Here is a 15,343-nt window from a genome sequence, read left to right on the forward strand (position 1 = left end):
CTACGAAAAAAAAGCAGCAGCACTCAGGATATAGGGAGTAGGGGTGCCGGCGGTGAACACCCGAGTCCAGGGTGTATGTAGTATAAGTTAAAAATATACCGCAGCACGCCACAAATGTGATGAAAAAAAGTGATTTATTTACCCATGTGAGGCAATACAACGTTTCAGCTCAAACAATATGAGCTTGAGAAAGGCTCATATTGTTTGAGCTGAAACATAGTATTGCCTCACATGGGTAAATAAATCACTTTTTTTCATCACATTTGTGGCGTGCTGCGGTATATTTTTGACTTATCTATCTTTCTATCTATCTATCTATCTTCTATCTATCTATCTATCTATCTATCTATCTATCTATCTATCTATCTATCATCTATCTATCTATCTATCTATCTCCTATCTATCTATCTATCTATCTATCTATCTATCTATCTATCTATCTATCTTTGTCTCTTATCTATTATCTATCTCCTATCTAACATATTCTTTCTGAACCTCGGGCTGCATTAATTGATTTTTAAGACTTTTTTTTTTGGGGGGGGGGGTATATTCTGTACTGAAACAGAGACCAGCGGGTAAGGAAATGACTTCCTATGAAATTCTCTGACCCAATGGAGGGTAATGCTCTTATATAAGCCGCCCTGACCTGTAATCTGCTCATTGCTGATATCATTGTGTGGGTTTTGTCAAGAACTGAATGCTCTGTACTTTTATGTACTTTTTGGTGTTAATGACTGTGACATTGGGTAATGATGGTGCTTGTTGTTACTCTAATAAGCTACTGTGCCTTTATATAGTGATAGCAGCAGCTTCTATAGTGAATGGGACTAAAATAACCAGTAATGTCCCTTAAGATGCAGCTGACTATGTTATAATCCTGACAGCATTTCTTACCAGTCAGGGCTGCATGATAAGAAGCCTTATCTAGTTTTTTGGGAATCCATCACTAGGTTTATTCTGTCCTAAATGAGGACAGCAGAAACCAGTGACAGAAATGCTGAAAAGATCGGTTTTATCATTCTGTTTAGCCGTTCTCCTGATATGCAGAAGAATGGGCTTTGTACCATACCACTCCCTTTAGCTGGCTGCCTATAGACAGCATAGATAGACAGCTGCCAATCAGTGGCTGATGGGCAGAGTGTGCTAGTGCTCATGAATATCGAGGATAGGACACCATAACCCTACTGACAGAGTCTCTACAAGCGATTTTAAGAAACTCTGTAATAGGTTTTATTTATCTAAAGAGTTTCCTTCTGTACTAAAAAAAAGCTGTTTTTTTACCTCCCCCTCACTTCAGAAGATGCAGGATTTCTGTGTACATTATGCTCTATGGAGAGGGGAGGGGTTTAGAGGAGTGAGTGAGCACAGAGAGAAGAAATAGCAGTCCTGCACAGCACAACACCCTGCAATCTTCTTTCATCAAGTTCCTAGATAAGCACTGACCTTTCTGACCCCGGAATCCAGTGTTTTAGGTGCCCAGACAGTCTACAAACAGCGGACCTTCACGTACTTTCAGTATGATATTAGCAGTTAAAGGTTTTTTTCCATATTGGATGATCCTTTTTTTATAAGAAGGCTTTCATAATGATAAACCTATGACAGGGTGTCCTGCTGAGGCCCCCATTGGTTATAATCTATAGGGGAATCTGTCAGTAAGATTGACATTTTTCTGCAGCGCCTCCGCAGGAGAAATAAAACAGCAAAGTGAAATCAGTACAGTGTCTATGTTATGTATGTTCTTGGTCACGGTTATGGCTGTTAGATGAGGGAGAAGAACAGGGGAGCCCCTATTAATTCATAATTTAAAGGGGTACTCTGGGAAAAAAATCTTTTTTTTTCCTTTCAAATCAACTGGTTTCAGAAAGTTATATAGATTTGTAATTTACTTTTTATTTAAAATCTCAAGTCTTCCAGTAGATGAGCGAACTGTTCGGACTTTTGGTCCGACGGCATTGGCGCTCTCTCGTCATGCCTGTGATCCCGACTGCATAGTTGCGCTCCTGGGAATATGCGGCCAGGATATTCCAGGGAATCGATGTTGAAACCCCTGGAATATCCAGGCTGCATATTCGCTGGATCGCAAATATGCGACCAGGATCACAGGCATGACGTGAGAGCGCCGATGCCGTCGGATCAAAAGTCAGACGGTCTGCTCATCTCGACTTATCAGCTGCTGTATGCCCTCTAGGCAGTGGTATTTTCTTTTCAATCTGACACAGTGCTCTCTGCTGCCACCTCTGTCCATGTCATGAACTGTCCAGAGCAGGAGACGTTTTCTATGGGGATTTGCTACTGTTCTGGCCAGTTCCTGACATGGACAGAGGCGGCAGCAGAGAGCACTGTGTCAGACTGGAAAGGAAATAGAGCATACAGCAGCTGATAAGTACTGGAAGACTGGAGATTTTTAAATTGAAGTAAATTACAAATCTATATAACTTTCTGAATCCAGTTGATTTGAAAGAAAAAGGTTTTTGCCGGACAATCCCTTTAAAACTAGACAGACCCTTAAAATGCATTTCTGTGAAGCATATGAAATTATTCAGAACATCTCATATCAACTTTAAGTATTCCTCCATACTCCTCTGAAGTGATGGAAAGTATGATATTGAGAGAGAGGATTTGGCTATAGTCCCTATACAATGCACATTGTAACAGGCATATATACATATATATACTTTTATTCCTTCTCAGGTTTTTACGTGAAGGAGGTCGGAGCACTGCAGCCTTTAGCGGATTATCTAGGCAGACATTACACTAATCCCGCCATGTTGTTGTTGTGTCATGCTAAAGCCTATACAAGCCTGCCATAGATCATGCGGAGGACTTGGGGGGAAAATTGGCGTCCATGATGCATTAAAAGGTGGAAGAATTCCAGGGCGTCCTCCTCCTCCGCTAATATCTCTTAAGGGACTGGCCATTTCTGACTACTCTAAGCTTGTCATTGGAGACCAGAGTGAAAATGACAGAACCACTAGGATAGGTCTATTAAATTGTCACTATTAATATAGAAACAGGCCCTGTATATGGCTGAAGGGATCGGAAACAATTGTTTAACAGTCGGAGTATATCCACCTCACAATATGACTGCATGCTAGAAGGTAAAAACGTAATCCTCATAAGCCCATAACAACTATGTGTGCTGTGCTGTTTATGGCGCATTAGACTATACAAATAGTACTATATAATATAATAGCATACACTGAAGTATAGACATATAGGGGGAATTTATCAAACATGGTGTACAGTGAAACTGGCTCAGTTGCCCCTAGCAACCAATCAGATTCCACCTTTCATTCCTCACAGACTCTTTTAAAAATGAAAGGTGGAATCTGATTGGCTGCTAGGGGCAACTGAGCCACTTTACACTTTACAGCATGTTTGATAAATCTCCCCCTATATAGTGAGTACATAGACATCAAGTCCCAAGAGTTAGTATTACAATAACAACTGATGTATTTCGGAGTTTTCGTCACCTGATTTATTAGAAATTTTTATTGTTGGGTCACTGAACTGTTTACTTGGCTTCTAGAGGTTCCTACTTGTCTTATAAAGTGTACACTAGGGGGGAAATTTATCATACATAGTGTAAAGTGAAACTGGCTCAGTTGCCCCTAGCAACCAATCAGATTCCACCTTTCATTTTCCAGAGAGTCTCTCAGGAATGAAAAGTGGAATCTGATTGGTTGCTAGGGGCAACTGAGCCAGTTTCACTTTACACCATGTTTGATAAATCTCCCCTTATGTTGTCTATTCCCAGATAGAAATAGGCCACATGGTCCATCTAGTCTGTCCTATTACACGGCCCGATCATAAACTATAAACAAGTGCCGATCGTTTACTGAGAAATTACACTATGGGCAGGAAGGGCTGCATGGACATCGTTAGTGATGTCTGTGCAGCCCTTGCCCTTAGTGTAAAATAATATAGTATTAACTCACCTTACCAGGTTCCCCGGTGTCCTTGGAGTCCTCCCTCGGTGTGCTCTCAGTCTTTCCCGGTGTCTGTAGCTCTGCCTTCTGTTCCGGTCTCTGAACTGACAGGCCGCGGCCAGTGATTGGCTGAGCGGCCCTGGCCTGTCAGTGCAGAGCCGGAACGGAAGGCAGAGCTGCAGACACCGGGAAAGATTCAGAGGACATCGGGGGAGGCTCAAAGAGACCAGGGAAAGTGGTAAGATGAGTTAATACTTTATTATTTTGCACTACAAACATAAGTTTCCAGCTTGACGCTCAAAGATTTTAGGTCTGGACCTAAACAAACAAATAACTGATGATTGTTTCATTGGCTGATCGTCCTCTCTATTACATGGAGTGATAATCGGCTGAATTGGCTGATTATCGCTCCGTGTAATAGGGACCTTAGTATTTCATTTCTTATTATGTTAGTATATATATACACGTATATACCAGGCAGATTTACATTCTGTTATTGTAGATTTACCTACCTCATCTGCCGGAAGTTAGTTCCAAGCATCTACTACTCTTTCAGTAAAGTAATATTTTCTCACGTTGCTTCTGATCTTTCCCCTAACTATCCTCTCACTGTGTCCAGATATGGGACTATATTGATGCTTTCCAGTCTGACACAGTGCTCTCTGCCGCCACCTCTGTCCGTGTCAGGAACTGTCCAGAGCAGGAGAGGTTTTCTATTGGGATTCCTTTCAGCTCTGGACAGTTCCTGACACGGACAGAGGTGGCAGCAGAGAGCACTGTTTCAGACTAGAAAGAATTCACCACTTCCTGCAGAACATACAGCAACTGATGAGTACTGGAAGGCTTGACATTTTTTAATAGAAGTAAATTGCGAATCTATATAACTTTCTGTTACCAATTGATTTAAAAAAAAATAAAAATAAAAAAAAAATTCCCAGGAGTACCCTGGGACCTACACTTAATGGAGTTAAAATTTGTTCAAATCACCCATGTTATGGATTAGGCTGGGTTCCAGTAGGAGCCTTCATCATATATTCCAGCAGCCATTTTTGTCTTGATGTACCATGGATGGACGCCATTAATGTCAATGGGATATGTTAGGTATTGTTGGTCTCTGGTATACAGAGGATCTGGCACGTTTTCACTGTTCTGCTCCTGTGCTGCAGTAAAACACAGATGTGAACTGAGCCTGAATGTGTTGTTCAGCTGCTGAGCTGACGTTTCTGCGCTGGATCAGGAAACCACAGAGAAGTGTGTGAGACTGAAGAGATACTAAACCATGGCGGCTGGGATTATTAACAAATGCTGCTGACTACACAACAGCGTAATAAATAGCACATAGCAGAGTACATAGGAACAAGTGTTACAGCTGTGTGCAGCTCCTTGTGATGTGGGAGCCCCAGCTCTGGATGGGAACCAGTTGTGGTGGTGGAGCTGACGCTGCCTGACTTAAAGTGTTTTTCCACTATATGGAATATCGGTTGCAGACCTCATACTGAATATTTTTAAGGATATGCCATCAATAGGGGTCCGACTTCCAGTGCCCCCCATTACCAGCTGATTAAAAATCTCACAGCACTGCAGCCAGTCTCTTCATTAATTAAAAGGTGCAGCGCTGCACAATGCATAGTGGCCTTACCTGGTACTGCATCTCTGCAATTGTTAAAGGAACATCCATCCTTTTATTTTCAGATTCCGCTTTTCATTCCTCACAGACTCTTTGGAAAATGAAAGGTGGAATCTGATTGGTTGCTAGGGGCAACTGAGCCAGTTTCACTTTACACCATGTTTGATAAATCGCCTCCATAATTTATTTACATATGTATACTGTATCTATATAAACAGCAGCCAGACCACTGGTTTTAGAGCAGAGTGGTAGTCTGTAACCTAGACAACGAACGGTCAATAATGGAAGGAGAAAAGTGGCATATCAGAAGGAGACATGTTTGATTAATAATTGTAAATGCAAAAACATTTACTTGAAGAGTCCTACAAGTTTAACTATATTTGTTGAGTTGGGAATACCTCCTTCAAGTTTTCTATGTTTAAATCAATGTTTTACGTATGGCCACTAGGTGTCTCACTTCACTACACATGTGTACAACTACTGCACATCCACAGTCATTAGCAGAGAATCCTGGGGGTGCTTGCATTGTATGGTCAGCTCTCCTATCACATAGCACCAAAACCTCTGTAAGCACACAGTGACATTATACTGAGTGAATTGTTGCATAACAAAGAGCATTGTCTCCTAATAAGCTGCCTAGTAGATTATATGATTGACTAAAGTTATGGTTCTTTTCCACGGAGCAATACTTCGCCCGATCGTTTAACGATTTGGTTTTTTATGCCGATCAGCGTTTTGACGGAAATATAAATTGTTTGAAAAATCGTTATTACGATCGTTTTAAGATTGCTTTAGGCCATCTCAGACACTAGGATGAATCTTTGAAAGACTGTTTAGATGATGCGATCTGCGAATTATCAGCGAACAACCAAAGATGATTTGAGAACATGTTGAAAGACAAAGAAAAAAAAATTCTTAAAATTGTTAATTCCTTAAAAAAAAAGAAAAAAAAAAATGTATGCTTTAAAGTGTTACTGTTGTTTTTTTGTTTTCTTTAAGAAATCAATAGTACGGGCGATTTTAAGAAACTTTGTAATTGGGTTTATTAGGCAAATATGCCATTATCTGCATTCAAAGACTTTCCCCAGGTCCCCCCCCCCTCTCTCATTCACTGCTCATTGTCAGGAAATCTCAACTCTTACATCAGTCGTGCCCTGTGTAACCTATGGAGAGGGGAGGGGGAGGAGGGAGATTAGTCACCAGCAGAGAGCAGAGAACAAAGGATTACACAGCGGGAACTGTGTGAAAGCCGGTATTCAGAGGTCAGAGAGGTCAGTGCTGACTTCAGAGGAGATAGCCCCGTGTTGTAGCTGTAAATTAACTCTTTGTTGTCCTGTTTTGGTGCCTCATCTCCTTCCACCCCTCCCCTCTCCATAGAAAACCATGAAGACAGGGGGGAGAGCTTCAAACTGCTTTTTCATGATAAAAAAGCATGTTTCAGCTAATAAACCCAGTTACAGAGTTTCTTAAAATCACCTGTACTATTGATTTCTGCCCCCCCCAAAAAATTAAAATTAAAAGCCAGTGACACTTTAAGCATATCACATGACAGCACATTGAATAAAGGGTTAACCATAAGAAGCCAGCTAACCCTAGTGTCAGCAGTCGTATGCTGATCACATGACTAAATATGAGTCAGATACAAAAGTGGTTTTTGCCACTAAGTGATCTTTTTTAAGATGCCATTTAACAACTCAGTAAAGCTGGGGATAATGTGAGCAATATGCTGTAAGATAAGTGTACAAGATACAGATGTGTGGGGGGAATGTATGGAATCAGCAGCCACTCTTCAGCAATAATTAGGGACATTTTCTGAATCTGGAGACAATTTGAAGAGGCCGTTTGCTTGCGATTGTGTGGTTTACCCATGGATGAGGTCTTCTTAGGGGCAAAAGTCACCACAAATTACCCCACTTGGAATAATTGGGACATTGTTTACATTGTAAAGTAAGGCTCTTTAGCCTAAAGTGTTCTCGTGTTTTGTTATGATATCATGGTGCAAGTTGTGAGTGGTTTTTAGTTATGACTGGTCTAAAAAAAAAATTTTTTTTTTTTTTTGCCAGGTTTCAAATTGGTTTGCAAATGCAAGAAGACGCCTCAAAAACACTGTGAGACAACCAGATCTGAGCTGGGCTTTGAGGATAAAGTTATATAACAAATATGTTCAAGGGAACGCTGAACGGCTAAGTGTCAGCAGCGAAGACTCCTGTTCTGAAGGTTTGTTTGTATGTTTTTGGGTCAGTGAAGATGCACAGGTTGATATTGTCATGTTGGGTCGTCTTCTTTCGTGTCCATACTCTGTAGTGATTGGCAGTCCTATATCCTAAATCCAAAATGTCTCCAAAAGACCACTTTTTGGGAGGTGATCAACCGGATTCCACGTGAGAGAGTTTTAGCTTGTTTGAGAAGACCATCCTACTAGAAAAAAAAAAACATTTTTTTTTTATTACTATTATTATTTTTATTCATTTTATCCAGCTGATCGGATGGGTCTGACCACTAGGACCTCCACCAACAACAAGAATGGAGGTCAGTTATCCCCCTGAGTAAACGGAGCAGCAACGCCCATGCTTGGCCACCTTATCATTTACTCTCTATGGGCTTCTGGTTATTGCTGAGCATTATACTGGACTGTATGTTTTAAAGCGACTCTGTTCCCATAATTTGACCCCCCCCCCCCCCCCCCCCAAACCACTTGTACCTTCAGATAGCAGCTTTTAATCCAAGATCTGTTCTGGGGTCCATTTGACAGGTGATGCAGTTATTGTCCAAAGGCCGGGGCTTAGAGTATCTGTGCCCTAACTTTGCACCACCCCTCCATCCCTCCTCCCCAAACTCTTTATCATAAGGAATGCCACTAGAACATTTTCTCCTGTCTGAACATTGCACAGGTGCCTTAACGATCCAGCCCATGTGCCTTGCTAACACAGGTGATGAATAGGAGACAATCTGCCTGGAGCATTCCTAATGATGAGAAGGGCGGGGAGGAGGGACAGAGCGGTTGTGCCAGCCTAATGCATATACAATCTAAGCACCGGCCGTTGGGCACAGGGCTGCCAGTTTTAAAGTTGTTTTTTAAGACAATAATTGGTTCACCTGCCGAACGGACCCCAGGACTGATCTTGGATTAAAAGCAGCTATCTGAGGGTACAAGCAGTTTGGGGGGGACAGATTGTGGGTACAGAGTCGCTTTAAAGTTCCCTAGATGGTGAATTAAGCAGTTTCTGAACATGTGAGCTGCTGCTACCTCCACCAATCAGTAAAACTGAATTAACTGAACATCACAGACCAAGATTCAATACAATACAGAACCAAACTTTTTGCAAAGTTCGTAATGAGTTCGGAAAGATGGCAGCCACACATTTTAATACATATAGAAAATTTTAAAAAGGCTATACTTAGCTGTCTGCACTTCCCTAGTGTCCTTCTACGGGTCTCTGGTGTCCCCCTGCTGATTGCAGCTGCCTTTAGTCCGCTCAGCCAGTCACTGACTGCGACGAGACAGTGCCATAGCTAGTGATTGGCTGAGCAGACTGCCACTCCTGAGATGTGAGTAAGAGCTCGCTTAGCCAAGCACTAGCCATGGCACTGTCTCAGTCAGTGATTGGATGAGCAGGCTGCCACTCTCGAGATTGGAGAAAAAGCCCGTTCAGCCAGTCACTGAAAATGACCTAATGTTAAAATAATGTTTGTACGTTTAACATATTTTTAAAGAATTTTTGTTGCCTTTTAAAACTTTTTTTTTTTTTTCCATTTTTCTCTCTATATTATAAAATAATCCTGAGATCTTGCAGTTTTCATTCTCACCACTGGGGCTAAAACTAAGATGAGACTTCCCGTTGTGTCTGTGGTGACAAGAGGAGGCTGCTGTAAAGTGATCTGTACAGCATTGCAGCAATGCTAAAGCTTTGGCTGTCCAGGCATAATGGGGATTGTATTTTTGCAGTAGCTGGAGGGCGGAAGCTTCCCCATCCCTTCTCTAGAGCATTATTCTTATGAGACAAAGAAACTTACTGCAATATTCCCAGATAGGCAAGGTCTTGTCACTTCTTCCAGATGTCGGAGCTGGCAGGAATGAAGGAGGATGTTGTAGGACCCTCGACAAGACTGAAGTGTTCGAGTTATCCTAAGCACCATCTAGATTTACACAACATTGAATTATTTCTTCAGTGAGAACATTCTTCCTATTATTTATGTCTTGAGGCTCAGCAGCAGTAACATAAAGATGAGGAACCTCATGTCATAAATACGGAAAAAAACAAGGAGCGATATCTGATCCCTTACATGTGGGTTATGCCGAGGAATCCTATGTAGTGGACCGCTATTGATATTTATACTGGACACCGGCCAGACTTTCTAAGAAAAGAAGGACTATTCCCGTGAAAAATAAGTTGCAGATCAGTCTAAATAGAACAGTTCCACCGAGCCAACTGGGAATGTTTATTGGTAGAGCAATGGGGTTTGTTACCAAGGACTGTAACACAAGAATGCCGAGCACAAGGGCTTAAAGGGGCATGACCATACCTATGATTGAAATATATGTGTTTATTACCTAGACTGTACCTCCTGAGCCGGTGACCCTTGCCTCCCCTTTCACACTAGTCTTAGAAAAATAAATCTGGATAGATTTATTCAGTATTGCCTGCTCCCAGGTTCAGTTGTTCATTGTTGGAGCGGTATAAGGGAAAATAAACGTAATGAGATATTATTAAAGGGGATTCGACCAGAGCTACTCCGAGCACATTTATTATTTATAACTAAAAAAAAATAAAATACAGTTATTACCTAATAACTCACTGTCAGTATAGTATGTGTCAATAGATACTGGGGTTGTTCACCAATTTTTTTTTTCTTTTTTAAATCAGTTGGTGCCAGAAAGTGCTAGAGATTTGTAATTTACTTATATTAAAAAATCTCCAGTATTCCAGTACTTATCAGCTGCTGTATGTCCTGCAGGGAGTGGTGTATTCTTTGCAGTCTGACAGAGTGCTCGCTGCTGCCACCTATGTCCATGTCAGGAAGTGTCCAGAGCAGTAGCAAATCCCACTTCCCACAGAACATACAGTAGCTGATAAGTACTGGAAATCTGGAAAAGATTTTTTTTAATAAAAGTAAATTAGAAATCTCTGGCACCAGTTGGGAAACCTTTTTGGTGAACAATCCCTTTAATATGAATAGACACTATTAATAGTAAAAAAGTAAGTCATTTACACATATCAATATAAAGTATGAAAATCACAGTGAAAGCATTTTTCAGGACTTTATATATTTAAGAAGACAGCAGTTAAAGGTGCCCTGTCAGTAGTCCTGACCCGTCTGTTTTAGTAAATACATATAAGGTCCATGAAATAACAATTCAGGATCACCTTTTCTTATAGCTCTGTGATGTGCCATGTCACTTTTATTCTTATTAGAAGTATAGCACTCAATTGCCAACTGGGTGTTTCCTATTGGGGGTGTGTCCCTACACTGTTTGATACTATCCAATCAGAGCTGACAGTGCTGGCAGTGTAGGGACACGCCCCCAATCGTTAACATAGATTGCTAGTAAGGATAACAGGATCGGCACATCGCAGAGCAATAAGAGAAGATGTTCCAGAATTGTTATTTCATGGGGAATACAAGTATTTACTAAATCAGACAGGTCAGGAGTTGCGACAGGTTAAGGTAGCGATACGATATCAGCTAAAGCTGGTAATTTTGGCAGAATTGGCCAATCATCATCATCATCATCATTGGCCTCCTGACTCTCCTGTGACATTATTTGATTATGTCAAGGGAATAAAGGATCAGGCATGTTCAAATCCAACGCCCAATCCTTTGTTTTTCCCTGAGATAAGTTGCTGCCAAAGGTGTTTGGCTGTGGCTACTTCCCTCTCCCCATTGAAAACACCTGTACAGTTTGCTTGGCCAAGGGTGTATATGTATCCAGGAAGAGAAGCTGTCAGCTAGATGAGCATTTGGTCGGCAGCTGTTGAAGGTATATAGACACCCCCTTACGCGCTATAGATCATTACGCCAACACCCAGAGTGGATGAGGATGGTATGGCCCATTTGTATTGAGAAATATTTTTTGGTCCCTAGAATATCCCTTTAAGGCTGTGTTTCCATAACTTTTTTTTTTTAAGGTTTATTTTACAGCTCAAAAATCGCTATTTTTAAAAAACAAATCTGAAAATTTCACATGTATTTTCAGGCATCTTTTGCATTTGGGACAATTTTTGGATCGTGACTTTTGGCTGTATTTGTAGAGGATTTTCGAGCTGTAGCAATAACAATAGCCCTAAATTCCTATATTTTTGATCATTTATGTTTCAAAATACCTGCAGATATGGCCAATTTTTATGGACACTTGACTGGAAGTTAAGCTGCAGTTACAAATCTTACCACTACAGAGTGAATGGAGCCAATTGTGAGGATGTAGAACAGCGGATCTTCGGGGTGCTCGCTGTAAACTCTCTGCCGATCATCGATTCGTGAGCTATCTTTTAGAAAGGCCATCAATCTGTTTTGACCAAAAAAAACCTTTAAGTCAAAAAGTCATCTGAGATTCCCATGATTCAGTCCTTTGATTTTGTCCTTTGTTTTTCTTTGTTGTAAAACCTTAAAACTGGGGATGAGCAAATTTGTCACCTGGCTGTCTTTGAACTCCAATTCATGCCGCTTCTCTCCAGGTGTCTGGAAAAGCTGGATCTAGTCCTGGGAAACTGGTAGAATTTTCCCTGGACTGCATCCAACTTTTTTAAGCTCCTGGAGTGGAGCAGCACAGAGTTCAAAGTCAGCCGGCTGACAAGCCAATCGCCGAGCCTAGCGAAGCGTTCAAGTACTGTAAATTCGCTCAACCCTACTTAAAACATATAATTTTTTTGTTTCACTTGGTTTTTAGATGGAGAAAATGCTCCCATGAGTCACGCTAATGAAGAAGTATACGATAAACCCATCCACCATACTGTGATAAATACTGAGAACTCGGTCATCAAGTCAGGGATGAGGGCGGAAGCTAGCACCAACGAAGACTACGTCTCCCCTCCCAAATACAAAAGCAGTTTATTGCATCGGTATCTCAATGACTCCTTAAGACATGTCATGGCCACTAACTCAGTCATGAGAGAAAACACAAGACAGAGAAACCACTCAGGATCTTTCAGCTCAAACGAGTTTGAAGAAGAGCTTGTGTCCCCTTCATCTTCAGAAACTGAAGGCAATTTTGTTTACCGGACAGGTGAGTGGCCTCTCGATATCTTCTTTCTTTGGCCTCGTAGCAGTTGTGAAGGGATTTCGACATAGACAAATAAGCAAATGATTCCTCCTAGGGTGGTAGTACATAGGATGATTTTTCGGCGATTAACGATAACAAACGATCTTAAATTGTCACCCTATTTCACAGGATGATGATCGTTACTTATGGTCGTTATTGCGCTCGCCCTTGCCTGGCTGATAGACCAGGGAACGTCCGAACGACGTGTTATTACACCTAACGGTGTTCAAACGTTTTGTAGCGGATCAACAATAAAAATAGGTTCAGATTCTATAAGACGATCAACGATTTCTCATTGGACGTTTATCGTTGCCTGTTATTGCACAAAACGAATATTGTTTAAATCCAAACGATCTAACGATTTTATGTAAAACGGCCCTTAGAATGTAGGGTGGGGCTACTGACCTTGAGCACTGATCTGACCTGCTCATTGATAATCATTAGAAGGGATGGGCCAGTTTACTTGCCAATTTAAAAAAATAAAAAAATAAAATGAATGTGTTAGAAGATGCAGCCGGCTGGGGTGCGGTAGCCACACTCTGCACCGATCCCCGGACAGCCCACCCCCCTAATGATTATCAATAGATTAAGCGGGGCCGGATCATTGCTTGGGGGAGGCGGTAGTTACACTTTAAAAAGGAGAGGTGAACCATCTGTAGCTGTTATAGGGTTCTTGCCTCTTGTCAGTACAGAGCAGGGTGCTGGGTGGCTGCAAAAGAGATCTGTGTTGTAGGACTTAAAGGGGTGCTCCAGCATGGGGCCACTTTCTGGGGGGGCACTCATCGCTCCGGTCCCCGGTTCCCGGAAGCTTCCTGGTGTCTGACGCCGCCAGAGACGCTACGTTTCAGGGCCGCTCAGCCACTCAGTGAAGGAGGCGGGATCCGAGCGGACTTCAAACGGATCCCGCCTCCTTCACTGAGTGGTTGAGCGGCCCTGAGACGTAGCGTCTCGGGCGGCGTCAGACACCAGGAAGCAGCTGGGAACCGGGGACCGGAGCGCCGCGATGAGTGACCCGCCGCTGGAACCGGGGAGGTCAGTGGACGTCTTTTATTTCAGCCACCTCCTCCCCGGTCCCCCCCCAAAAAGTGCCCCCACACTGGATAACCCCTTTAAGGGATAATGTTCCTCCTTGAGCAGGGAGAGTGGAATCCTAGAGGCCATGCATGATCGTTTGAGAATTTCTGGAAGAAGGACATGCATAGCAGCTCTTTTGGAGGTAGCAATTTCCTTCAAGTATTTGGGCTCCTTTAAGAAAGAGAAAGTACCCCAGTCATGTTCTGAGGCTTCTTAGAGGAGCACAAACATTGGCTTAAAGGGAAAGGAACCAGGTGGTACCAGAGAGCTGCTTTGCATATTCTTCTTCTCAGACTTCTCACACATCTTCATGATACTCTCTTCAAGGAAAAACATGACCCCTAAACATTTGGTCCCATACTAATGCTGTCAGTCTGATACAGCCGAGAAGATGCCAGTCTTGAGTTTTGCCGTTTCTGAGCTTGCATGTAATGTTACGTAGGTGTGGCTGGTACATAGTGAGGCCAGCAACGTCTGCTAGGAATAAACTCATCTGGGACTTATTACCAGAGTCTGGACAGTGATCTCACAGGAACGATGCACAGACTGGAGAGGAACACATCTGATTTGTAAACTCTTCGCCATAATAGCAGAGCTAATTTCTAAGATCATTATCACCCAGCGGAAAGTTCCACCTTTTCCCTCTTCCCGGTCTCGCAAACGGGGTTTTTACGATGTGTTGAAACCAGCCGTAGCCACATCGAAGGAAATTTACTAATGTGGTGCCGGTTGTAAACCTACAGACAAAGGTGACACATTTTACACTGTGTATGTATCGGTGTGTAAAACCAATGTTCTCTACAGTATACACCAATGGTATCCCATAACCTACAGTATATTATCGCTGTTCTGTCAGGATGTAAAAAATAGTTTATTAGTGTAAAAAATACATTTTGGATTTATAACGCTCCCGGTGAACGAAAAGGGGTGGTTCATCAAAATTTGGTGCCAGAAAGTGCCAGAGATTTGTAATTTACTTCTATGAAAAAAATCTTAAAGTGTCACTGTCGTTTAAATTTTTTTTGCAGAAATCAATAGTAAAGACGATTATTAGAAACTTTGTAATTGGATTTATTAGCCGAAAATACATTTTTATCATGAAAAAGCAGTTTGAAGCTCTCCCCCTTGTCTTTATTGTTCTCTATGGAGAGGGGAGGGGTGGAGGGAGATGAGGCACCAAAACAGGACAACAAAGAGTTAATTTACAGCTACATCACTGGGGTATCTCCTCTGACAGTCAGCACTGACCTCTCTGACCTCTGACATACTAATCCTTTGTTCTCTGCTCTCTGGTGCTAACTAATGTCCCTCCTCCCCCTCCCCTCTCCATAGGTTACACAGGGCCCGACTGATGTAAACCAGTCGAGATTTCCTGATAATGAGCAGTGAATGAGAGAGAGGAGTGGGATGGGGGGCACTTGGGGAAAGGCTTTTTGAATGCAGATAATGGCATAT

At 42.1% G+C, this 15,343-nt stretch overlaps 1 protein-coding gene across 5 annotated transcripts in view; it reads left to right on the forward strand.

Annotated features, from left to right (window-relative positions):
- Positions 1-15,343, forward strand: part of MKX (mohawk homeobox) — a 107,747-nt gene that overhangs the window by 45,201 nt on the left and 47,203 nt on the right. For all 5 annotated transcript variants that reach the window (XM_069959020.1, XM_069959022.1, XM_069959018.1 and 2 more), the window contains exons 4-5: positions 7,620-7,773; positions 12,443-12,778. In XM_069959020.1, coding sequence (XP_069815121.1) covers positions 7,620-7,773; positions 12,443-12,778 — 490 coding nt within the window. The remainder of the gene's footprint in view (positions 1-7,619; positions 7,774-12,442; positions 12,779-15,343) is intronic.

Source organism: Dendropsophus ebraccatus, chromosome 2 (genome assembly GCF_027789765.1).
Source record: "Dendropsophus ebraccatus isolate aDenEbr1 chromosome 2, aDenEbr1.pat, whole genome shotgun sequence".
NCBI lineage: Eukaryota > Metazoa > Chordata > Amphibia > Anura > Hylidae > Dendropsophus > Dendropsophus ebraccatus.